The sequence below is a fragment of the Hyperoodon ampullatus genome (assembly GCF_949752795.1).
Source record: "Hyperoodon ampullatus genome assembly, chromosome: 9".
Classification (NCBI taxonomy): Eukaryota; Metazoa; Chordata; class Mammalia; order Artiodactyla; family Ziphiidae; genus Hyperoodon; species Hyperoodon ampullatus.
In genome coordinates this window covers 80,573,598-80,599,441 of record NC_136922.1, presented here as the reverse complement: position 1 = coordinate 80,599,441, position 25,844 = coordinate 80,573,598, and the positions used below count along the sequence as shown (strand labels likewise).

General features: G+C 39.2%; 1 protein-coding gene across 1 annotated transcript in view; it reads left to right on the top strand.

Annotated features, from left to right (window-relative positions):
* Positions 1-1,858: 1,858 nt before the first annotated feature.
* AASS (aminoadipate-semialdehyde synthase) overlaps positions 1,859-25,844 on the top strand; it is a 48,750-nt gene continuing 24,764 nt past the window's right edge. The window contains exons 1-13 of the mRNA XM_079711944.1: positions 1,859-2,077; positions 4,822-4,998; positions 8,221-8,305; positions 10,059-10,126; positions 10,236-10,382; positions 11,297-11,375; positions 11,504-11,631; positions 13,044-13,192; positions 15,703-15,825; positions 16,210-16,321; positions 22,943-23,002; positions 23,192-23,259; positions 25,680-25,801. Coding sequence (XP_079568070.1) covers positions 1,871-2,077; positions 4,822-4,998; positions 8,221-8,305; positions 10,059-10,126; positions 10,236-10,382; positions 11,297-11,375; positions 11,504-11,631; positions 13,044-13,192; positions 15,703-15,825; positions 16,210-16,321; positions 22,943-23,002; positions 23,192-23,259; positions 25,680-25,801 — 1,525 coding nt within the window. The 5' untranslated portion in view covers positions 1,859-1,870. The remainder of the gene's footprint in view (positions 2,078-4,821; positions 4,999-8,220; positions 8,306-10,058; positions 10,127-10,235; positions 10,383-11,296; positions 11,376-11,503; positions 11,632-13,043; positions 13,193-15,702; positions 15,826-16,209; positions 16,322-22,942; positions 23,003-23,191; positions 23,260-25,679; positions 25,802-25,844) is intronic.

Genomic DNA, 25,844 nt, shown 5'->3' with positions numbered 1-25,844 from the left:
TCTTTTAAAAACGAAACTATATAAGTAAACCAAAAAGTTAGATAAAGTATATAACAGACTTTTACTGAAATGTCGATCATCCGTATTTTGGCCTGAGTAAAAGTTAGCCTGAACTCCTCATGACCGGCGTGTTCATTTGCTGTGTGCAGTGTTTTCTCTCCCTACCCCTTTTCCTCCTAAAGCCTTCTTAGCCAGACTCTTTGCTGTTTGCTTTGTTCTTTTAGTCTGTGTTGTGAGTTATCCTACAAGTTTTCTATCCAGGGTGATAAGTCGTTTGCCCCCAGGAAATAGTACTTGTACATTCCATTGTTGGACAAAGCTTCCCTGTCTATAAGGTGGGTCTGATTTAGAGATTGTAGTCTGATGTAACAGAAATGTGTTCCATAAGAATTGTGCTATATGCTGGGGAATTTCTAGAAGATGTAAAATCATTTAGTCTCTGTATTTTCATGCCAACCTTAAACATAGAAAACTAAGATTCAGCATCCAAATGACTAGCAAATTATCGTCTGAAATGACTTCTGACTACTAAATTTATGTAACCATTTGAAGAGGCACAGAATACTGTTTGATACTTATGCTTTAAAATTTTCTGTAAAATTTCTTCTGTGCTGACACATAGTAAGCCTCTTGTAAATATTTCTTAATTGAATTAATGAATAGAGTTACAGAATCTGGAATAGCAGTTAGAAAACAGAGACAGGTCTGGGTTTAATATAATAGCAGGGGGAGGTGGTCTGGTAGAGGAAACTCTGGAAAGGGGATGGTTTTTTTTTTTGGCTGCATTGGGTCTGGGCTACTCTTCGTTGCGGTGCGCGGGCTTCTCATTGTGGTGGCTTCTCTTGTTGCGGAGCACGGGCTCTAGACGCGTGGTCTTCAGTAGTTGTAGCACGCGGCCTCAGTAGTTGTGGCGCACGGGCTCTAGAGTGCAGGCTCAGTAGTTGTGGCTCATGGGCTTAGTTGCTCCGCAAACTTGTGGGATCTTCCCGGACCAGGGCTCGAACCCATGTACCCTGCATTGGGAGGCGGATTCTTAACCACTGCGCCACCAGGGAAGCCTGGGAAGAGAATGTTTAGAGCAACAACAGGGTCAGTGAAGCGAGGCTGGGGTGTCAGGTGCTTCTTCAGCTTCTAACACCTGTGGTGAAAAATATGTTTGTTTGTTTGTTTTGTTTTCTTAAATTTCCAATCTTCCAGGACCAATGCTTTTATAAAATTCAATACCAATGAATTACTAGAAAAATGATCTTGTCATATAAAGGTTTCTAAGTGCTTACTTTCTATTTCTGTACATATCTCATTGTGGACCAGTACAAAGCAGTTCACTGATTGACAACAGGCTGTAAAACACACTTTGAGTAGAACTAGTTTAGGAAATGGTCAGAGATGAAACTTGGAAGAGGTTGGAGCTAGATTGTCAAGGATCTTGTACATTATGAAAGGATTCTAAACTTTATATCATCAAAATTGGCATAAATTATCTTTCTGTATTTGCATTGTAGATTAACTTGCTTAAAACTTTTGTGCTGAATGTGTGTTTGATAAAACATACATTAAAAAAATGATTTCAGCTTAGCAGATATTGATTAGTGTCCCATAAGTTGCTTGGGACACTGTTTTTTTTTTTTTGGAAGTAACTTCTTTTGTGGAAGTTTGGGTTTGTTTGGGTAAAGGAACAGCATCCAAATGACCAGCAAATTATCATCATATCATCCAGGTTTTCCCTCTCCCTTCTTCATCTTGAATCTGTTATCACCTGAGTTGGTTGGATTTTACAGCAGATTTCTCAGGAGACCAGAACTGACCTGTGAGCCTTCTTGCCTTTTGTTGTCCTGCTCTTACAACTTCTTTACAGTCACCAGGTTTCAAGATGCTGCGAGTACCTAGGACCAAACTGGACGGGCTGGGCCTCAGCCTCTCCAGGCTTCACTACAAGGCGGTGATGGCGTTGAGGCGGGAGGATGTGAACGCCTGGGAGAGGCGGGCTCCCCTGGCTCCCCGGCACATCAAAGGGATCACCAATCTGGGGTACAAGGTCTTAATACAGCCTTCCAATCGGCGGGCCATTCATGATAAGGTAAATACTTCCAATTTTTAGAAATAGGTGGGACTGAAATGACCCTGTGTATGAAAAATAGGGAGCATCTGAGTGAAAATAAAATGTTTGCTAGTGTCACTTAAAGACCACATGACAATATTTCTTTACTTCGGTTATAATGAGATAATATAGTTATGAGATTTCTAGTTCGAATCCTTTCTTGAGCCCAGAATTCAGCCAATAAGTATTATTTTCGCCCCATTCCATGCTTTCTTCCAGCTGAGGGATAAAAGGATTGCTTTTAGGAGATGACATCCTTCAGTCATTCTCTCCTTCATGTGTGACCCTGGCTCTAGGACTGGAAAGACAAATGTCTGCAGGAAATGCTTCACTGAGTAGAGTTTGCTCATGAGTGTTTACCTTGCCAGCCACCAGGTGAAGCCCCTCGTATTCATCATTCTGTTTATTCTTCACAATAATCTTATGACACAGGTTTGACTTTTATTTTTATTTTAGATACATGCACGTGTTTTTCCTCTCCTGAGCCATTTGAAGATATGCTGCAGACCATGCCACTTTATTTCTAAATGCTCCAGTATACATTCCCTAGGAATAAATCATCTTCCTACGTAACCATTGTATCTTTTTCACACCTAAGAAATTAATAATTCCACAATATCATCTCACATCTCACATTTCAAATTCCCCATTGTCTCAAATGTCTTTTATGGTTTTTATTTTAATCAAGGCTTAATTAAGGTTCATTGTATTCATTATCATGTATCTAGTTCTTTTCATCTAGAACAGTACTGGGCTTACTGTTAACTAGGCTTATTGCGGTGATCATTTTGCAATATATACAAGTGTCGAATCATTTAGGTGTACACCTGAAACTAATATAATGTTAATTATACCTCAGTAAGAGAATATTGAATGGAATTTAATATTTCTTAGAAGAATTTTTTTTTGCCTTTAGAATACATCCCACAAAGAATATTCAGAGTGCTGTGTTCAAAAGATACCTGAATTAGTTTTCCTCTGTGGTTACATGTCAATGTGATATCCAGTTGGATTTATTTTTGTTTCTATTACATTTTAATATTTTCTTTAAATCCTTTTTGATTTAATTTTATTTTTCAAATAAGTTAAACATTTAAAAGCTTCAAATATTAAAACTGTATAAAAAGATGCAACACAGAGAAGTCTTGCTCTCATCTTAATCCCTTACATCCCGTTCCCACCCACCCTATAGGTTACTATTTTCATTAGTTTCTGATCTATCATTCCTATGTTTCTTCTTGCAAAAATAAGCATATGTGTATGTGTGTGTATGTATGTGTTTTCTTATTTTCCCTTCAATCTTATACAGAACATTGTATACTGTATATACTCTTTTGCACCTTGCTTTGTTCTACAGCATATCCTGGAAATCACTTCATGTCATTTCATAGAGATCAGCTTCATTCTATTTAATGGCTGCTATAATTACTCCATTATTTATCATGATTTATTTAAGCAGTCTACTATAAATGGGCAAATAGATTGTTTTCAGAGAAACCAGGTATGAACCATATGTTCATTCTTTTACTTTCTTTCCTATTCATTTGTACTTTCCTTTGAAGTAGATTCCTAACTAGATTTATCTTCATTTTATTCAACTGCCATCTAAGATGCTTTAAAAATTCTGCCTGGATCATGCTACCCCTTTATTTAAAAATCTGAAATGATTGTCTATTGCCTCCATGTACTAGCTATGAAATCTCAGTTTAATGTGTAAGACTCAGGTTTCCCATTGATAAAATGGGGATAATAATAGTACCTACCTCATGGGAGTTTTGAGAATTAAATGAGATAATTCACCCAAAGAGCTTAGCAAAGCACATAGTAATTTATTAATAAATATCAATGATTATTTTTATTTTTATCCAATAAAGCTCATATTCACCATAATAATATTGTCTATTTTTCTAAATTGATTCACTTATTATGCCCTAAACATCTCCTTAATTTCCCATCTCCATATTTGTATATATTCCTTCAATATCTCTTACTGATATTACCACCTTGTATTTCCCATCTCCATCCCTCCAAATCCTACCCAGCCTTTTAGATTAATTTAAATTTCCACATTTCCTTGATCATCTCACCTGGGAGTTATCTCAATATCCATTAAATTAATATATCACTTAGATTATGCTACTCATAATGTTCTTTTGAATTCAGCCTCATGCACTATGCCTCTGACTTCTTTTTACAATATTTTGTGAGCTCCTTTACAGGAGAGATCTTGTCTCTGTTTCTTTGTGTCTTATCTCATCTCTAGCACAGTCCATGGAACAGAGTAGGGCAGTAATAAATACTAACTGAACAACAAAAAAACAAAAGAAAAGAAAATATTGCAGATATGTCTTTCCTTTAAAAGTATACCTGAGTAATAAATTACTGTTTAGCATTTAATGTTTCAGGGCATTGTTGGCACAAAATATACATTTTACATGTATATTTAAATTACATGTGCTAGCAGTTATGGTCAAACTATTAACTGTTCTTAGATTAAAGTATGTGCTGAATTTTCTAATTTTTTGTTTCTGGTACAAAAGTCAAACATGTTAGATTGATCTTTAGCCAGCAAGTAAGAATATTAGAAGTAATTTTTCTATTATTTGTTCCTTATATTTTTTTCCTTCAAAAGGTTGTGACTTTAACTGCTACATTTATTTATTAAAGAAAATATGAATACAACAAATCAGGAGAATAACTTTTAATCAAAATTACATTCCCAGGAATATGTCAAAGCTGGTGGCATTCTTCAGGAGGATATTTCTGAAGCTTGTTTAATTTTGGGAGTTAAAAGACCCCCAGAGGAGAAATTAATGCCTAAGAAGACCTATGCATTCTTCTCCCACACCATAAAGGCTCAGGAGGCCAATATGGGTTTGTTGGATGAGATCCTAAAACAGGTAATTAGTGGCCAATATTCATAAATGTTAACATAGAAACTTTTTTTTTTTTAACTTTTAACTGTCAAGTGGAGTTTTAGTTTTCTTTCAGCATCTAGAAAATACATCATGTATTCACCTCAGTAGGAGAGGTGATCTGCAGTTAGTGCTTGTATAGTTCTGCTGCTCTTCAGGCTGCTCTGCTGGGCAAGTTTGGAGTTTGTGGTAAGAGGAACCAAACACATTTCATTCCTTTGTATCCTGAAATGGGAAGAATGATAGAAGCATTTGCTCCACATGATTATTAAGTTATAAGGTTAATAGTTCAAATATTAGCAAGTAGAATTTTAGAGCTAAAAGGAACCTCAGGGATCATATAACTTACCACCCTAATTTTTCAAATGGATCCCAGAGAGGTGAAGTGACATGACTGAGGCTGCACAGCTCTGTAGTACCAGAACTGTACTGGAAACTATTTTTACATTTATTAACATTCATAAGGAAAAGAAACTTTTTTTGAGATATAAATACTGTGGAAAAACTATCATCTATTTAAAATACAGAGTATTCACTCAACAAATATTTACTAAGTGCCTACAGTGTTTCTGACACTGATCACTGCAATAAACATAGCTTACATTCTAGTATGAGGAGACACTAGAATAAATAAACAACACCTCATATGTTGCTTGGTGATATGTGTAATGGAGATAAATATAATACAGAAGAAAAAAAGGGGTGCTGGGCACTAGGGGAGGTGATAACGCTACTTGAAATAGGATGATCGGGGAGTGCCTCATTGCAATATTGGCACTGAGCAAAAATTTGAAAGAGGCAAAGGATCAAGCCATATCCATCTGGGAAAAGCTTTCCAACCTGAGAGAATAGTAGTGCAAAAGCCCGACAGACAGTCTTTCTGAATGGAGGATTAGAGTTAATCATATTCTAAAATGCTTATTCTGCCTGCTCTGTGAATAAAAGTTGGAGATGGGAGAAGGAGAGCAAAATTGATAGGAAGATTGTTAGTCTAGACTAGCCTAGATGCTAAGCTACAAATGATGTTGAGGGCGGCGAGAGTGGAGGTCGTGACACATGGACAAATCTTGGATGTATTTAATTAATTATTTTATTTGTTTGTTTATTTATTTATTTATTATTATTTTTGCGGTACGCGAGCCTCTCACTGTTGTGGCCTCTCCCATTGCGGAGCACAGGCTCTGGATGCACAGGCTCAGCGGCCATGGCTCACAGGCCCAGCCGCTCCGCCGCATTTGGGATCTTCCCGGACCGGGGCATGAACCCGTAGTCCCCTGCATCGGCAGGCGGACTCTCAACCACTGCGCCACCAGGGAAGCCCTCTTGGATGTATTTTAGAGGTCTGATCCTACAGGATTCATGGGTGAGATGAATGTGAACTATGAGAGAAAGAGGGGAGTCATAGATGACTCCAAGATTTTGGTTTGAGTAACTTAAAGGAGTTGCCTTAGATTGACATGATGCTACAGCACGAGGAGCAGGCTTGGATGAGAGGATCAAGATTTGAACTTAGGGAGCTTCCCTGGTGGCGCAGTGGTTGAGAGTCCGCCCGCCGATGCAGGGGACACGGGTTCGTGCCCCGGTCCGGGAAGATCCCACATGCTGCGGAGCGGCTGGGCCCGTGAGCCATGGCCGCTGAGCCTGCGCGTCCGGAGCCTGTGCTCCGCAACGGGAGAGGCCACAGCAGTGAGAGGCCCGCGTACCGCAAAAAAAAAAAAAAAAAAAAAAAATTTGAGCTTAGGGCCTGTCGAGTTTAATTTGCCCATTAGACATGTAAGGGGAGATGCTGAGCGGGCCATTGGATGTGAGTCTGTAGCTCAGGAGGGCAGCTTCTCCAGATACACATTTTTCAGTTGTCAGCAACTAGATGGTATCTAAAGCCATGAGACTGGGTGAGGGTAAGGAGTGAGTGTAGATGGAGAAGTCCAAGGTCTAAGTCCTGGGGTAAGGATGTTAAAGCATTAGAAACTAGACTTGAATCTGACAATAGGTAGAGGACAGGAGAGTTTCACAAACAGTAAAAGTAATAGAGGAAAATGTATTTTACATAAGCGTGTAGAATACATTCTTACTAATTTCAGATTCACTAAACAGACACTGTAGTTAATTTACAGTGTTTCATAAGAACCAATTCAAAAAGTAATTAAAGGAAATAATATTATAGAAGAATGTTTCACTTTAAGCAGATAAAACTCCTCAAAAAGTACTTTAGAAACATTTTTCTTTTTGGTTGTATGAAGTTTCGTTCATTTCAAGAAGATTAATGAAAACAAACCCAGCAGGGCTGCTTTTGGGCAACATTTTGTAACAAATTACTTGGAGTTGGATTAATATTAAATATTCTTAAATCCAAGCACATGGCAAAAATTATATCATCTTTGAGGAAATAGACTATTTAAAACATTCTATAATTCCAAAGTGTCAGCAGTTTTTAAGCATGAGTTAATAGGACATTTCCAAGAGAGAGGGAAGATTCCCAAGGAAAGAGGAAGGACAAGATTTTAGTGAAGGTGAGGAAGTGAAGAGCAGGCAGCTTGTGCTACTTTTAAAATAAAGTTCGCTTGTGAAAGGCTGGAGAGAGAAAAAAAAGAGACAGAAACAGAGAGATACTAAGAGAGACAGAAGGAGAGAGAGAAAGAGAGAGAGAGAGAATGAGATAGATTTGTGTGTATGGACTTGAGAGGGTGTATAGTTGTTATTTTTAAAGTAGAAGAGAGACCTGGGTGTATTTAGAATGGCTGAGGGAAAGGAACACTGTAAAGAAGGAAGACAGAAAAGAAAGAAAAAGTTTGAGAGGTCTTGGAGGACATAGAATAAAGCTGGCATCTAGCTCACAGGGATTAGTCTCGGGAAAGACTTGTTTTTTTTGAGACTAGAGGGAAGGATGTGAGGATGAGTGGGGGCAGTATGTGGGTATATTTGTCAATGGTGCTGGGCTAAAAGTTAAAAGAAATCATGGCTTTGTTATTTTATTGCCTACCATCAAGGGGTGTTAGTGCCCTGCTAGGACCATTCTTTCATCTCTCATCACAAACCTATCATTGGTTTGTGACCCAGCATTTTCTCAATATTTCATGGTGCACTTAGCAAGTCAAGATATATTTTATGAGGGAATACTGTGAAACAATCACTTGCTCATATATGTGTTGTACTCATTCAAATTAAGCTGGATGGGTCTGGTTGAGAACATTTTTATTGTTTCTTCAGGAAATCCGACTTATTGATTATGAGAAAATGGTGGATCATAGAGGAATACGGGTAGTGGCGTTTGGACAGTGGGCAGGTGTGGCAGGTAGGTATGCCAGGGCTGTTACATCACCCATTTTCTAAATTTGCCTGGAGAGTAACTATGTTTTCTCTTTTCTGTGGCAAGGGGATGGGAGTGTTCATTTCCACCAATAAAAATAAACACAGGGGTGTGACTAAGGGTGATGAGTATCAGGGGAATAAAATAAAATCATTAAACTATATTTATTACAAAAATTAAGAAAAAGAGAGCAGGGAGAAGGACAACAATTATGCTTAGGCTCTGAATTTTTACTGTTTGGAAGACTGGAAAGAGAGGTCAGTTTGGTGATGAGAAATTGAAGAATGGAAGAAAGGGTAAAAGAGGGAGAAGAAGTACGGGGACAGGAGCTACCAGAGGAGCGGTCTAGCAAGGATACAAGTTGGAGTTTGGGGAAAAACAGCACTTGATTTTTGTCCCAGTTAGTAATTTGAACCATCTTTTGTTGAGAAACACCACGTTATAACTCTATATCAGATTAGACTACTTGAAGGTGTGTAATTGTCAGAATAAGTAGACAGAAAATTTGTAGGGATAGAGGACACAAAACACTATCAACCGCCCTGACACCAGTGAAAGTTCTTGAGCACCCAGCACTCCACCCAGCAACTTGCAGAATAGAACACATTCCTTTCATGTGGAACATTCATCCAGATGGTCCATATGCTAGGTCACAAAACAATTTTTAATAAACTTAAAAGGTCTGAAATCATAGAGTATGTGCTCTGACTACAATAAAATTGATTTTGGAATTATAATACAAAGATACATAGGAAATTTCCAAATATTTGGAAGACAAACTATGTATTTTTGAATAACCCATGAGTCCAGAAGACATCACAGGAAAATATTTTGAATTGAATGAAAATTTAAAACACAGTACACCAAAATTTGTGGAATGCAGGTAAAGTGATGCTTAGAAGGAAATTTATAACATTTAATGCTTTTATTAGAAAAGAAGGAAGTTCTTAAATTAGTAATCTAAACTTCCATCAGAAGAAGCTAGAAAATGAAGAATAAATTAACCCAAAGCAAATAGAAGGAAGGAAATACTATTGATAAGAGGGAACATCAATTAAATTAAAACAGGGAAATAATAGAGAAAATCAAAAGCCAGTTCTTTTTTTAAAAAAATAATCAATAAAATTGATAAACCTCCCGTGTTTAAATGTTGATAGGAATGAACCAATAGAGAGGGATAGAGAGAGGACATAATTCAAGAGTAAATTCCTGAGAGAGACAGGAAGGGATGGGATCTGGAGCAAAGGTGGAGAGAGTAACCTTAGAGAAAAAGAGGGGCACTCTTTCCGTTTTAGGAGGATTGGATGTGGAGGGGACAGGTCGGGGTGCAGCTGGGTTAACGCTTTTTTTTTTTTTTTTTGCGGTACGCGGGCCTCTCACTGTTGTGGCCTCTCCCGTTGCGGAGCACAGACTCCGGACGCGCAGGCTCAGCGGCCATGGCTCACGGGCCCAGCCGCTCCGCGGCATGCGGGATCCTCCCGGACCGGGGCACGAACCCGTGTCCCCTGCCTCGGCAGGCGGACTCTCAACCACTGCGCCACCAGGGAAGCCCTGGGTTAACGCTTTTGATGGCAGAAAGTTGAGGGGATGGATAAGATGACTACTGGGACCCCTTCCAAATCTGAGATGCTGTGGTCTGTGCTTTCTCAGAGTGCGGAGCAGGTTGGAGGACAGGTAGAGAGAACAGCTTCAACTCCTCCCAGCTAATGGTCTTTCTGTTGGTCTGATTCTGCAACAGGGATGATCAACATTTTACATGGAATGGGTTTAAGGCTCCTTGCTTTGGGACATCACACACCTTTTATGGTGAGATGTTTATTGTGTCTATTTTTTTCTGTAAATACATGTCACATGTTAAGAATAGAAACATGTCTCAGGTGGTAGACTAATGTGATCCATGTGTGCTTGCTTGCAGCACATTGGCATGGCTCATAACTACAGGAACAGCAGTCAGGCTGTGCAAGCTGTCCGAGACACTGGCTATGAAATATCTCTGGGTTTGATGCCAAAGTCGATAGGGCCCTTAACATTTGTGTTCACAGGGACTGGTAATGTATCTAAGGTAAGTTCTAACTGTCTTCTTTCTGTAAAGCAGTCTGAAACTCTGACACTAACCCAAAGGATGTGGGCATTTTGTGTACATTTCAGAGCCCTTCTTTTCCATGACTGGGCATTCTGTTCTTGGTACTTTTCTTACCTATGTACTTTTCCCATAGTAAAGTGCAGTACTGGTCCAAACTTAGTGTCTTTGCTTTGAGTTGATTCCAAGGTGTCAGAGGCTTTGAATGGTTTTTCTTTTCTTTTTTTCTTTTTAGAGGGATAACTCCTTGTTGTGTAAAGGTCTATTCTTAGGGTGCTCTATGTTACCTCCATCACTGAGATATCCCAAAATTTGGAAGTGACCCCAGGATGTAAATTTTACAAGATTTGGAGTTTTGCCAAAAGATGTTAAGAAGCTTAATTCAAGACTACTATTGTTACTTTCTTCCTTCTGGGGTAGTTTTGAGAATGTATTTTTGATCCCATAGAGAAACTTGTAATTGCAAAATAGATTTTTCTTCAGCAAAAATATTTTACAAACAGGACATCACTATTTATATTATACTGTGAGATAGCCAACTGATATAAGTAGGAAATATAGTTTCCCCACTTGAAATAATTTCTGCAATGGAGCAAAAATTAAATATAAATATTTTTATCGTACTGTCAGTTCTAAACCCCCTTGCTTCTATGCTGAATAACTTTAAGTAAAAAAATTAAAGCCCCTTCCAATGAGTGGTGTTTAAATGGGAATAAAAGTTGGTTTGCGGGCTGCATGCAAGAGGCTCATCTGTGCTTCCGTGTTGTGGTCCCAGTTGCAGGGCAGGACACGTTGAGCTATAAAATTGTGGGGAAAATGAGTTGGAACCTTTGCAGAAAAACGTATTGGCTCTTTTCTGATTGATTTTTAGATTTTCACTCATGCATTATTTACAGGGAGCCCAAGAAATCTTCAATGAATTACCTTGTGAATATGTGGAGCCGCATGAATTAAAAGAAGTTTCCCAAAATGGAGGTAGAGGGCGGGGAGGGCGAGTGTATGTATCTTTTACTGTTTTTAACAGTTTCAGTGTTATAATATTTTATCACCATAAACCTTTATCATTTGTGACCCACTTTACTAATTCCTTTCTCCTCTGCAAGACCTGAGAAAAGTGTACGGGACAGTGTTAAGTCGCCATCATCATCTGGTCAGGAAAACAGATGGTATATATGATCCTGTAGAGTATGACAAATATCCTGAGCGCTACATAAGCCGTTTTAATACTGATGTGAGTATCATACCTAGCTTTTGAGTTGGTTGCTCATGATACACTATAGTGAGGCTGTTTTTAAGGAGAGAGATTGTGATTGTGTACATTGGTTTTCAGTTCTCCATATTGACTTGTTGTGAGTCCTTTGGGTATTATGAGTTGTCCTTAGGTGTTGTTGGCTTTTCTTGGTGTTTGGAGTGGCCTTTGCTTCATGGCTTTGGTAGTTTCTATGGGTATGCCCATTGCTTCACTGACTCTGTTTCTCCTTCAGGTCTGCATGTGCCCAGTTGCTCTAAACCATTTCCTGTGGGTTACTCTTTTCTGTATTTACCCTGAATTTGTTAGTACTGTTGAGAAACCACAGTGTCTATGAGAGTTGATCTCAACATAGTTCTATCCCTTCTATGGCCACAAATTGCAATCAACCTCAGCCAGCCATCTTGAAATACATGCCACTGATTACAGGGGACCAGAGTGAAACAGTATGACTGTAGAAGGCCCATCTCCACTGTACAAAAGTTACTTCCAATTCAAATCCTTCTGATGGGGACACACTGGTCTCATCTTATAAGAAGGATAATATATTTGTGTGTTTTGTAGTCATTGGTCATGCAACAGTCTTTCTCAAAATAAACCAAGAAAAAAAATGCATGCATCTAATTGTGAAAAAGAATGTTTTAAATAATTTTAAATGTATTTGAACAATATAACATTTTTAGATTCTGGTATGAAATTTAGTGTTATAGCATGTACAGCATATTATAGAAGAAGAACTCTTACCTGTGGCTTGAGAATGCTTGAGATGCTTGAGAAACAGGAATTATAAAACTAGTTTCAAATTGAAAATTTTTGAATCTAGTAAGTTTCCATCCCTTCTCTTCCCCAATCACAGAAATGTTGGTGATTTGATGCATCCCCAAACTTATAATGACTTAGTTACCATGTATGCATGCATGTAGCACATTTGCCCATGGAGCTTACAGATGTTATCTGATTTAATCTTCACAGCATTCCTTTGAGGAATGGGGTACACATTATCCCCATCTGGCAGGTAAGGAAAACAGAGCCCAGAGAAGTTAAGGTAGCATGCTTTAGGTCACATGCTACTAGAGGCTGGGCTGGAAATAGAGCATTTGGTCACTTGAACTTCTGTTATTTCCTTTTTCTTGGCTATGTAAGGCATTATAGAACACAAATATTAATGTATTTATATTCATATGTTTTTCTATAATGAGGTAATTTTCCACTGAAATCTGGGTGGGTATTTACTGTCTTTGCTTCGAATGGTGGCCACTGACTTGGCAAATAACAAAGTCAATTAGAAATAACGTTAAATTATTTCTCATGAACTTTACTGATAGCTCTCTTTCAGCACACTGCTTTGAAAAAGGCTATTTCCTATCTCGCTGACCTTGGAATTTGCTTTACAGATTGCACCCTATACAACTTGTTTAATTAATGGAATCTACTGGGAACAAAACACCCCTCGCCTACTAACCCGCCAAGATGCTCAGAGTCTCCTGGCTCCAGGCAAGTCCTCAGTTGCTGGTGTTGAAGGCTGCCCTGCATTGCCACACAAGTAAGGACTTCAGCAATGATGGCAGTTTTCAGCAGCAAGGCCCACTGTGAGGGTATCACACATAGGGGACCCACATAGCACAGGACTTGACTATTAATAACCAGTTGTCTGCCTTATCTTATTTAATCTCTTGGAAATATTTGACAGTTAACCTTCCCTCCTTTTTTTTTTTTTTTAATCAAAGTATAGTTGATTTACAATGTTGTTAGTTTCAGGTGTACAGCAAAGTGATTCAGTTATAAATATATGTATAAGGTGACATCCCGAAAGTTAGAAAAAGTGCTCTGGGCTTAAATGTGTTAAGTGATCAGCTGGACTCGGTGATAACATGTTAGGGATAACTGAGACTGCAAGGTTTCTTTTTCTCTTTTTTTTTTTTTTTGGTTTGCTCTAGGGAGCAAGTTTATTTTATTTTATTTTATTTTTTGCTGTACGTGGGTCTCTCACTGTTGTGGCCTCTCCTGCCGTGGAGCACAGGCTCTGGACGCACAGGCTCAGCGGCCATGGCTCACGGGCCCAGCCGCTCTGCGGCATATGGGATCTTCCCGGACCGGGGCACGAACCCGTGTCCCCTGCATCGGCAGGCGGACTCTCAACCACTGCGCCACCAGGGAAGCCCGTTTATTTTTTTTATTGAAGTATAGTTGATTTACAATGCCATGTTAGTTTCAAGTATACAGCACAGTGATTTAGTTACATATATATATATATATATATATATATATATATATATATATATATACATACATATTTTCCTTTTTCAGATTCTTTTCCATTATAGGTTATTATAAGGTATTGAATATAGTTCCCTGTGCTATACAGTAGGTCCTCATTTTTTATCCATTTTATATATAGTAGTGTATATCTGTTAATCCCAAGCGCCTCATTTATCCCTCCCTCCCCCACTTTGGGCTTTGGTAACCATATGTTTGTTTTCTATGTTTGTGAGTATTTCCTTCCCTCCTTCTTGAAATTCTCTTCTCTTATGTGACTCCACTCGTAGCTCAAAAGTAAGCTCCTCAGAGAGGTCTTCTCTTGCTTTCCCATTCCCATCACTCTTCAGTCTGTTACTATATTTTTCCCTGAAATTCATGTGTTTATGATTTTTATTTTCCTGTGTTTATGATATTTCCTGCCTTACTAGAACTTAATCTCCTTAAGGATAGGGGCCCTATTTGTTTTGGCCACAGGTACCCAGTACGTTGTTTGACATATAATGTTCATTCAAATAATTACTAAATGTTGAATGAATTAGTTAATAAATAAATATTTGTGGAACACCTGGTCTGCCTGGTACTCTGCTAAGCTGAGAGATAAAGAAAAATGTGGTTGCTATCCTCAGGCATGTAGCTGGCATCAATTAAATTCCAAAGGAATGCTAGGAGCAATCAATATCACAAGAGTTTAGAAGAAAGTGGGAGCATGGGCTCGGCAAAGTCTCTAGGGAGGAGTGAGGAGAGCAAGGATTTCAAGTGATAGGATTGGTGCTTGATAAATATGGAGCCACCAAAGCACAGTTTAAGACAGTGAGTGGGACAGTGTAGCCCTAGTGTAGGGTTTATATGGGCAAGTGGAAATTAGAGATTGGGCAGGAAAATTGTGGTCAACTTCAAAAGGATTTCAAATCCTGGGCTGAGACTTCTGTTCATAATTCCAGAGATTTCTATGTAATAACACGTGAAATTATGTATTACTAAGCAGGGTGGAGGTAGTGTAGTCGCACTTCCTAAGTTATTTAAAGTTGGCTAACTAGCTTAACTTTAGGCTGTTGTCAATGATTTCTCTAGGGAAGGGTTTTTTTTTCCATTTTTATTGGAGTATAGTTGATTTACAATGTTGTGTTGTTTCTGCTGTACAGCAAAGTGAACCAGTTATACATACATATATATATATATATATATATATATATCTCCACTCTTTTTTATTTTTAATATTTATTTACTTAGGCTGCACTGGGTCTTAGTTGCGGCATGGGGACTTCTTAGTTGTGGCATGCATGCGGATCTAGTTCTCCGACCTTGGATCCATCCTGGGCCCCCTGCATTGGGAGTGTGCAGTCTTACCCACTGAGCCACCAGGGACTTCCCTATCCACTCTTTTTTAGATTCTTTTCCCATAGAGGCCATTACAGACTATTGAGTAGAGTCCCCTCTGCTATACAATAGACCTTATTAGTTATCTATTTTATATATAGTAGTATGTATAAGGAGGGTTTTTTTTTACTTTTATCTCTTTTCCTTTCTTGTCTTCCTCCATCCTCCACCTCCTCTTCCTCTTCCTCTTTTTCTTTTTGCTTGGGGAGACTAAAACTCCCATTAGGAAGATTCTCTGTATCCCAAAAGAACAGTTTCCTGAACAAGTGAGCTGTAGGAAAAAGAGCTAAGGAGCCTAGGAAATATTTAGCATCTACATTGAAAATTGTTCAAACACCTTTCATTTTTACTCATTTTTAATTCTGTTGGAGAGTTCAGAGATCCATGTTCACATCTAAGTATTGATGTTATTTACAGACTTGTGGCAATATGTGACATTTCAGCTGACACCGGAGGATCTATTGAGTTTATGACTGAGTGTACGACAATAGAGCATCCCTTCTGCATGTATGATGCAGATCAGCATATTATTCATGACAGGTGAGTTTGCTAAAGCTGTTCGATGGGGAGAAATACATAATAATGCATCATTTACTTCCTTTGATATACTACTCTAAAATACTCAATATTTCACGGCTTTATGAAGGCTATGCAAATTTCCAGAGATATGCTCAAGCATATTAAAAAATTTGGTAGAAAAACCACATTCAGGTTTGAGCACTTAAACACACACACACATACTACATTTCAGTGGGTTGTGAAGAAGAGAAAAGTTTCATTTGAAAAGTCTTGTTTATTTTCCTATATACTGTGGTAGAAGATTACACATGATTATGAAGTGTAAGTAATGGAGCAGACATCTGGGAAAGTTAGAGCTTACACATAAATTTTGTCCATCTGAATAAAGCATGTTGCTTCTCCTAGTGTCGAAGGCTCTGGGATTCTGATGTGCTCCATTGACAATTTGCCGGCACAGCTTCCAATTGAATCTACCGAATACTTTGGAGACATGCTTTACCCTTATGTTGAAGAAATGGTAAGCAGACTGGGAGCAACACCTCCATGACTTTAAATAGGACTTTGGAGTGATCTTATGAATGTTCTGGTCTTCCGTATCTGAGAAATCTGTTGTAAAATGAAATGCCAGCGCTTCCCCGAAGTACTTACTGACACTCTTATTTTTACATATTCTGCATAATTGTTTCATGGGAAATACGTAACTGCCTTCATGCTTAATTACAATTGCATTTGCCTCTCATTATGCATACTTTATTAAGAATGTTCATGACATGTGAGATAAGATTTACTTTATTTTCACTTTTTTTCTGCTTTCTAGGTCAATTCATATTTGGGGGCATTCTTACTATACTGTGATTAATAGATTGGAAAATCAGAAATACAGAAAATTTTGTTGGATTTTACTCATGCTTGGAATTGACAGCCTATGTTCTGGTCATGTATTATTATTATTATTTTTTTTAACATCTTTATTGGAGTATAATTGCTTTACAATGGTTATTTCTTCCGAGTTTTGACACTCTCCCCAAACCGCCTGCTATTCTTCATTTTCTGAAGCCCTCACGTACTTAGTTTTGTTTGTATTTTGTCCAGAGTTCATAGTTCTTATGTGTAGGAGGCATGGTCTGTTAGAACTTAGTCCCTACCTAAAAGAGAACTCCCCAGTCATAATACATTCATTAAATCAGCTTGACTCCAGCAGAGCTTTGGAGTAGCTACAAGAGCTATCGGTGAGCCTTTGGCTTTAATTCATCTTTTGAATCTTACAAGTATGCATTTCAGTGCAACTCTTACCTTATTAGGCCAAAATATGGAAAATGTTGCATGCTAATTTGCCTTTGTGAATGGATTTGACTGTTATTTCTTGAAATGTCTTTTTGTTTGGCTGCTCTAAAATCATTTACCATTCTAAGAAGCTGTTACTAGCCATTTTCAAGTCACAAATTATTATGTTTCAAAATTTCAATTACAAGTTTCTTTCTTTTTTTAAATTAATTAATTTATCTATCTATTTATTTATGGCTGAGTTGGGTCTTTTGCTGTGCGCGGGCTTCCTCTAGTTGTGGTGAGCGGGGGCTACTCTTCATTGCGGTGCGCGGGCTTCTCATTGCGGTGGCTTCTCTTGTTGTGGAACACGGGGTCTAGATGTGCGGGCTTCAGTAGTTGTGGCATGTGGGCTCAGTAGTTGTGGCTCACGGGCTCTAGAGCACAGGTTCAGTAGTTGTGGCCTGTGGGCTTCATTACTACAGCATGTGGGATCTTCCCAGACCATGGCTTGAACCCATGTCCCCTGCATTGGCAGGCGGATTCTTAACCACTGTGCCACCAGGGAAGCCCTACAAGTTTATTTCTTTTGGACCTTAGAACACAGTTTTTCATTCCAATTTGTCCTTAATCAAAATTGCCATTTATTCAGTACAGTTGATCTCATACAGATGTTAGGAGAAAAGCAAGCCAATTCAATGAAATCCTTAGTAAAGTGTGTTTGAGGGTTAGCCCATGTAACTGATGAGGGATAAGTAAAATATAAATAATATTTTTCTTAAAGAAGAAAATATAAATTTTTTACATTATATAATAGTATAAAATATTAAAGTATCACAGATAAGTGATATGTAAGTATACAGCATGATAAATTATCACAAAGACACCCATGTGAATACTACATAGGTAAAAAAGAGGACAATGTTAACATCCCAGAAATCCCCTTGTGCCTCTCCCAGCACCGTTCCCACTCTCCTTCTGAAAGGTACCTACTATCTTGACTAAAAACTATGGATTAGGGCCTCCCTGGTGGTGCAGTGGTTGAGAGTCCGCCTGCCGATGCAGGGGATACGGGTTCGTGCCCCGGTCTGGGAGGATCCCATATGCCGCGGAGCAGCTGGGCCCGTGAGCCATGGCTGCTGAGCCTGCGCATCCGGAGCCTGTGCTCCGCAACGGGAGAGGCCACAACAGTGAGAGGCCCGCGTACCACAAAAAAAAAAAAAAAAAAAAAAAAAAAAAAAAAAAAAAAAAAAAAAAAACTATGGATTAATTTTGACTTTTGGGGGAAAATTTTATTTTTTGAACATATTAATCAGAGTTTAAACTCACTTCTGATAATTACAATGAACTTTTGGATCTGTTTATGTTCATTGTTTTACTTTTTCTTGGTTTTCAGTCAATTCTTATCACTTAATATGCCTGTTCAGTTTTGATTAAATGTTGGATATTGCGTATATAAAATTTTAGAGATGATTTGAGGCTCTGGATGTTGTGTATTTTTTTCAGAGAAGATTTCCTTTGTTTCTGGCAGGGGGATAGGCTAGGAAAAAAATCACCTCAATTCATGATTCAAAGGTGGGCTTCGGTCCTTTGGAAAACCGATGTTTTTCAATTTACCATTTATTTAGAATATAGTCTTTCAGGATCCCAAATGAAAATCTGGCCTTTATTAGGATCCCCTTCAACAGAACTTAAACTCCAGTTTTTGTCACCCTATTGTTTAAGGTCAGCCAAAAGCTCTTCTCAGTTTCTCTCTGCTCAGCATCCCAGCCATTGCTTCCACATTGGTGACTACATCTAAGAAAAGTGCTTAGATGTCTGTTGACAAAGCCAACTTCCCTAAATTGTCACAGCTTCTTCCTTTTATATGTCACTAAGGTCTTCCAAACAGTGTGGTGGGGTCGTCTTGGAGACATCTATCTCAGCCCATCTTTGAGCACTGGACATTTTTGAAAACTGATGAGTGTCTCTATGTAGTTTTAATAATTTGTGTATCTGCTTACCACTAAAAAATTAAGATATTGTGGGTTTAGTTTCAGACCACTGCAATAAAGTGAATATCACAATAAAGTGAGTCACACAAATTTTTTGATTTCCCAGTGCATATACAAGTTATGTTTAAACTATACTGTAGTCTATTAAGTGTGCAATAGCATTAAGTCTAAAGAAAATGTACATACCTTAATTAAGAAATACAATATTGTATTATCAACTTTAATTCAATTAAAAAAATACTTTATTGCTAAAATATGTTAACCATCATCTGAGCCTTCAGTGAATCATTATCTTTTTGCAATAGTAACATTAAAGATCACTGATCACAGATCAGCTTAACAAAAATAATAATAATGAAAAATTTTGAAATATTGGGAGAGTTACCAAAATGTGACACAGGGACATGAAGTGAGCAAATGCTTTTGGAATAATGGTACTGATAGACTTGCCCGACACAGGGTTGCCACAAACCTTCAATTTGTTAAAAAAAAAAAAAAAAAAATCAGTACCTGTAAACCACAGTAAACTGAACACAATAGAACAAGGTATGCCGATATATGCACTGTCCTATTTCCCACAGATTTTCCTTTTTGACTTGAGGTCCCTATGGACCCTGTAGCACTGCAGGGCACAGGATATAATTTTGAACCAATATGGAAGTTTTGTTTCAGTTGAATTCAATAGATATTTCTTGTCCATTGGAACAAGGCACACATATAAGTGAAGAGAATTAAAACACAGTTTCTAACCTATAGGAGCATGAGGTCCAGGAAGGGGATAAGATGAGTGTGCAACTCTGCCATAAGATGGAATGTGACAGCCATCAGAAAGATGCTAATAATGTTGTGGAGGGAGAGGATCTGCCCTGTTGGGAAAGTCAGGGAAGGTGACATTTGGGCTGGCTCTTGGTAGATGTATAGGATTTGTTCATTTGCGTAGGTGTGGGAGGCATCCTGTGTGATGGAGACGGCAGCAAAGTGGGAGTAATTTAACGTAAGCTTTCTGTGCGTTGTCTGGTCTGGTGGAGTTAAGGTAAATATGTTGGTTCCATGTTAAAAGGGTCTTAACACCAGGATGAATAGCTTGAAATTAATTTAGAAAAGACTGATGAGGAACTTACCTGGTGGCGCAGTGGTTAGGAATCCGCCTGCCAATGCAGGGGACACAAGTTCCAGCCCCCATCCGGGAAGATCCCACATGCCGCAGAGCAACTAAGCCCGTGCGCCACAACTACTGAGCCTGCGCTCTAGAGCCCGTAAGCCACAACTACTGAGCCCGCGTGCCACAACTACTGAAGCCTGCACACCTAGAGCCCGTTCTCCGCAACAAGAGAAGTCACCGCAATGAGAAACCCACGCGCCACAATGAAGAGTAGCCCCCGCTCTCTGCAACTAGAGAAAGCCCGAGGGCAGCAACCAAGACCCAACACAGCCAAAAAAAAATAAGTAAATAAAATAAATTTATTTAAAAAAAAAAGATTGATGAGCCTTAAAGGTGTTATATGTGAAAGTGACAAGACATACCACATGTTCCAGGAGTCTTGTGCCTGGTTGAATTCTAGCAAGGGAGACAGTTAAATGCAGTAATCAAACAGCCTTTTTTTTTTTGCGGTACACGGGACTCTCACCGTTGCGGCCTCTGCCGTTGCGGAGCACAGGCTCCGGACGCGCAGGCTCAGCGGCCACGGCTCACAGGCCCCAGCCGCTCCGCGGCATGTGGGATCTTCCTGGACCGGGGCACGAACCCGTGTCCCCTGCATCGGCAGGCGGACTCTCAACAACTGCGCCACCAGGGAAGCCCCCAAAGAGCCTTTTGTTGTCTTTTATGTTTGCCTTTCTTTAGGTGGACTCAAGACAATTATTAGGGACTTCCCCGTTGGTCCAGTGGTTAAGTTCTGTGCTTCCACTGCAGGGGGCACGAGTTCTATCCCTGGTTGGGGAACTAAGATCCTGCATACCGTGTAGCATGGCAAAAAAAAAAAAAAAAAAAAAAAACCGAAATGAGGATTGGCATCTCTGAGGACTGCAGTTCAAGACAATTATTAGTTTCCTTGGGGAAGAAAATCCATTGAACTTTAAGTAATTATTGCATGTATCCACTAAGGTATTTATTGAATATTTACCATTTTATAATGTAGTAGGCATACAGCAAGATGCCAAGTGCAGTTCCTACTTTCCAGGTCTGCTTGGGGGCAGATTTTGGTAAAGGTTTTTCAGAGGAGGCAATTCTTCAGCTGCATCTTGGAGACCAAAGAGGAGTTTCAGGTAGAGGAATAGCATGTGAGGCATCTACATGGTGTGGCACAGAGGCAGGTGAGGGTGTGATGCAGATACGCAGCCCCATGCTGTTAGCAGGACTGAAGTGTTGGGTGTGAGGCCAATGGGAGGGTTGAGGCAGGAGAGGCAGAGCCAGACTGTAGAGGAGCCTGAGACTAACTTGAAGGCAACGGAAAGCTACTGAATTATTTTAAATAGGCACAGGAGAAATAATCAGATTTGTGTTGTAGATTGGAGATAAATGGAGGAAAGAGAGGTGGGAAGTAGTTCCCATGGCCCCAGTAAGGCCTAAATGAAGCTGTGGAATTAGAGATAAAGAGCAGAGAGAGAGTGAAAAGATACACAAGAGTTCAGCGGTTTAACCATGTACCGAGTGAGATGAGAACTCATTTCATTGTCTACTTACTAATGGCTCCTGACCTGTAGACAGGGTTGGTAGGTGGAGAAGTCAGCTTGAGAAGGAAATACCCCAAAGGTGCCTGGGAGAAACAAGCAGTGGGGAGACCCCAGGTGTGTCCATTTCATCAGTTTCCCAAAGAATGCCCTGGCTTTGCCATTATCCCAGCAATAGAGAGCCTAGGTGTCTTATGTTTTAGATACATGGAAGTAGTTTTATGTTTATTTTAATATAGTGAACAAATACTGTCCTGCCAGCATCTGGTAGGTACATTTTACACTTTCGTAGTTGGATGAGTGCTTTGGCAGTCTATTCAAGGATTCTATACCTTGGAAGAAAAGAGGAGGACTGGGATGCTGGGGTGTTAATATGAGAGATGTGGCTTTTGTTGTTGGCCGTCTGACTCATTCTTGCAAGATAATGGGAAGAGTGTGAATGACTTTCTGAGTCTACTAGGTCAAGTCATTTTCCTTGACACTTTTGAAATGCTGATGTGCCTATACATAGAACTAATATTAACCTGAGGGAGACTCTCTATTGTAGGGTTGGTGGCTCTTTTGTCTGCAAGACACGTTCTCTACTTCTTTTTTTTTTTTTTTTTGCGGTACGCGGGCCTCTCACTGTTGTGGCCTCTCCCGTTGTGGAGCACAGGCTCCGGACGCGCAGGCTCAGCGGCCATGGCTCACGGGCCCAGCCGCTCCGCGGCATGTGGGATCTTCCCGGACCGGGGCACGAACCCATGTCCCCTGCATCGGCAGGCGGACTCCCAACCACTGCGCCACCAGGGAAGCCCCATTCGCTACTTCTAATAGAGCAGCCTGAACCTTTGGGAAGGGGTAGAGTTCCTCAGAGTGGGGACTATGGCTATAAAGCGTGTGATGGTATTTACCAGCGTGCTCAACACGACACATTTAACTGGTGGGGAAGCATAAGTTTTTTGTGCTTCCAGTAAGCAAACATGATTAAAGTTTGGTTTTAGAGTTTGAAATTGTACTGAAATAATTGTACTAAAATAATGTTTTAGGGGGGGCAGAATTCATTGCTTATAGAAAACTTTTACCAATTATTTATACAATTCAGTGATTTTCAAAAAACTGTTTTCTAAACTATTGTTTTTTCCTTTGACTAATATTTTAATATGGATAAAAGAGCAAGAAGGCTTCTTTGCAATGTCATTTATCTCTTTCCAATCTCATTTCCTTTTCAGATATTATCAGACGCGACACAGCCTCTTGAAAGTCAGAATTTTTCTCCTGTGGTGCGAGATGTAAGTTATGAAAAGAATTTCTTTTCATGAATGTCTTTTTCCACCACTATCCTTGCTCCCCATTCTCCCCTTTCCTTTATCTCTCCCTGTCTTTCTCTGTTACTCTCTCTTTTCTCTATTAGTCATGAGCCCATGTTTGTGGGACTAAATGTGGTGACTAAAGAAATGTCTTGTATCGTATATATTCAGGCAGTGATTACATCCAACGGCACATTGTCTAATAAGTATAAATATATCCAGAAACTCCGAGAGAGCAGGTAAGCATCATTCACATCCTCTTGTTTAATACATTTATTCTTATCTTGGATCTCATGAGTATTTTTTTTAATGCTTCCATGTGAGTTCGTGATGCTAGGATTATGCAATATGTAATTTTAAAAAATGCCTGTAAATAATAGGAAACTCAAACGAAGTGACCGCCTGGAACCATTGTGAATTATTTTCCCTTACACAGTATTGTAGCATCATTCTGGCTTTCCGTTATCCATGTAGACCTGGGTGTAAGTAAGCAAAACTCCAAAAGCTCTGTCCTTGCTCTTTCTCCAGCATTTTGCATGTTGTAATGTCTCAGCTATTCTCTCAGAGGAAAGCACTCTCTGTGGTGCTTTCAGGCTGATTTTTAGTTGAGGATTTGGCCTCTCTTTTGTTTAGGATAATACTCGGAAAAGCGAGCTTTTGGTTAGAAATTAAGAAAAGTAGTGAAGAAAGAAAATCGTGAGAGGTCAGTTTTCCCTGGGGATTCTTACTAGGAGGAAAGTGTCAGGAAGTAATGTGGCAAATCTACTGGAGAGAACAGTTCTCTTAGGAAGATACTTAGCTAAGGCCCTGGTTTCTATAATTGGTTTTACTACTAAAAGTTTGGAAACATTGGCATTTCTCTGGAATGTTCTGGTCTCCAACTGATTGCACTTGATCCGTGTTTATATCTGCTCCACTGGTCTATTCACATAAAAAAAAAATAACCCATGCACTGAATTCTCAGGAGAAGCCAGAGTGGGAAAATTAAAAACAAACAAACAAACTGCCTGATCTTCTTTCTCAGTTTTTCCACCTATAAGAAGTAAATAAGAGATAGGACCAGATCAAGTACTACTGTTATGCCTTTTCCAAATGTGTTTGTTAGCTTACAGTAATTTTTTGTGTGTCAGTGAAATATTCTGGCAAGATACAAGAGTGTATAATTTGTTTTTTAAAAAAGCAACTAGTTCTATAACTCCATTGTCTTGTAGGGGAAACTGCATGTATTTGTTTTTCATAGTTCTGTGTATCTTTGAATTTTCATCATCAGATGATCTCTTTCTTACATTACTAATCCCAATGACGAGTCTACCATGACCAGTCACTCTTTACATACCATATTTCACGTAGTGGCAGGTCTGCTGGCCCCAACTGCTAGGACTTCCTGCCCTCCTTCTCAGGTAGAACCTTGTGCCAAGAGACTGAAAATGAAGATTGCATTTTGGAAGGAAATTGGAGTTGTCTTGAATCCCTGCCTTGTTCCTTTGTTCTCTTCGTTCCTTAGCACAATGATTATTAACCTGGAGGGTTTTGGGGTTGCTGATGGCGTGGACAGTATTAAAATCTAGGAGCGAGTTCTCAAAAATGTATTTTGAACATTTTATTTTTTGGATATCAAAATAATGTGTTTCAATTACACAAACTACAGAAAGTGCTGTTAGAGAGGCTCTGTAATAGCGTTTCTTTCTGGGAGGTGAAATGGGATGGGGGTGGAAGTTAAAGGAGTCCTCCCCTCATCAGTAATATGAGTGCTGGGGGTGAACGGGGGGCAGGAACATTTTACATTGAAATTTATTTTTATTCACTTATCATTAATGAAATGAAGTGAAGTTAAATAAAGGTTAAAGTTTGAGAGACATCCTGGCCTAAAAGATTCCAGCAACAAAGCCTTCTGCTTAAGTCCCTGTCACCAAGCCATTCCATGGTTTTAGAATGTTATCTGGGACTCTGATTCAAAAGACTTTTAATGAGTATCTTCCATCTTCAAGGCAAAACGCAGTGAGCAATAGTGGGTTTATAAAGACAGCTAAGACTCAGTCATTGTCTTGGAGGTCAGAGTTTGCAGGAAAGACAAAGCGTTAGCTGTTGGGAAGGCACAAATTCCAACAACAGAAAAATTCAAGAATTAAAGTTCTGCCTAGTGACTCATCTTATGTAGGTTTCTACATTTAACCCATGGCATTTGTGATTTCAAAATTATGGTTTTAACTTGTTTTCAAGTGACCCTGAAGATAAATCACAAGACAGTGTCTAATATGATAATAATCTCCTCCTCAGATCGTTGTTTTCTCAGATTGTGTTGAGGAGTAAATAAGGTTCTGATGTAAGGCCCCCAGCATGATCTTGAATCATGTCCCCCGGAAGGATAAAGTGTGACACCAAGTTACTCAGTTGTGAGTAGCCAGGCACTGGTCCAGCATCTGCACCTCACTAGTGGTATAGGGGACTCATACACCTCAAAGATCTCAGGGTCTGTTGTTCATCATACAAGATCTAAAAATGTTGGTATTGGGAATTCCTGTTGAGGTTCTTATTATAAGAAGTGTGGGAAAAAAATATTGCTTCACAGACTAAGTTTTAGTTTGGTTTGGGGACAGCAACATTTTGTTATTTGAAACTTTTTTTGTTCAAATTCCCTCCCCCCTCCTTTTATTTATAGGGAACGTGTTCAGTCACTTTCAGTGGGCACCAAGAAAAAGGTCTTGATTCTTGGATCTGGTTACGTATCTGAGCCGGTGTTGGAATACCTGTCGAGGGATAACAATATAGAAATAACAGTAGGTAAATAAGCCCCAATTTTTAAAGAAGAGGAAGTAAAATTGAT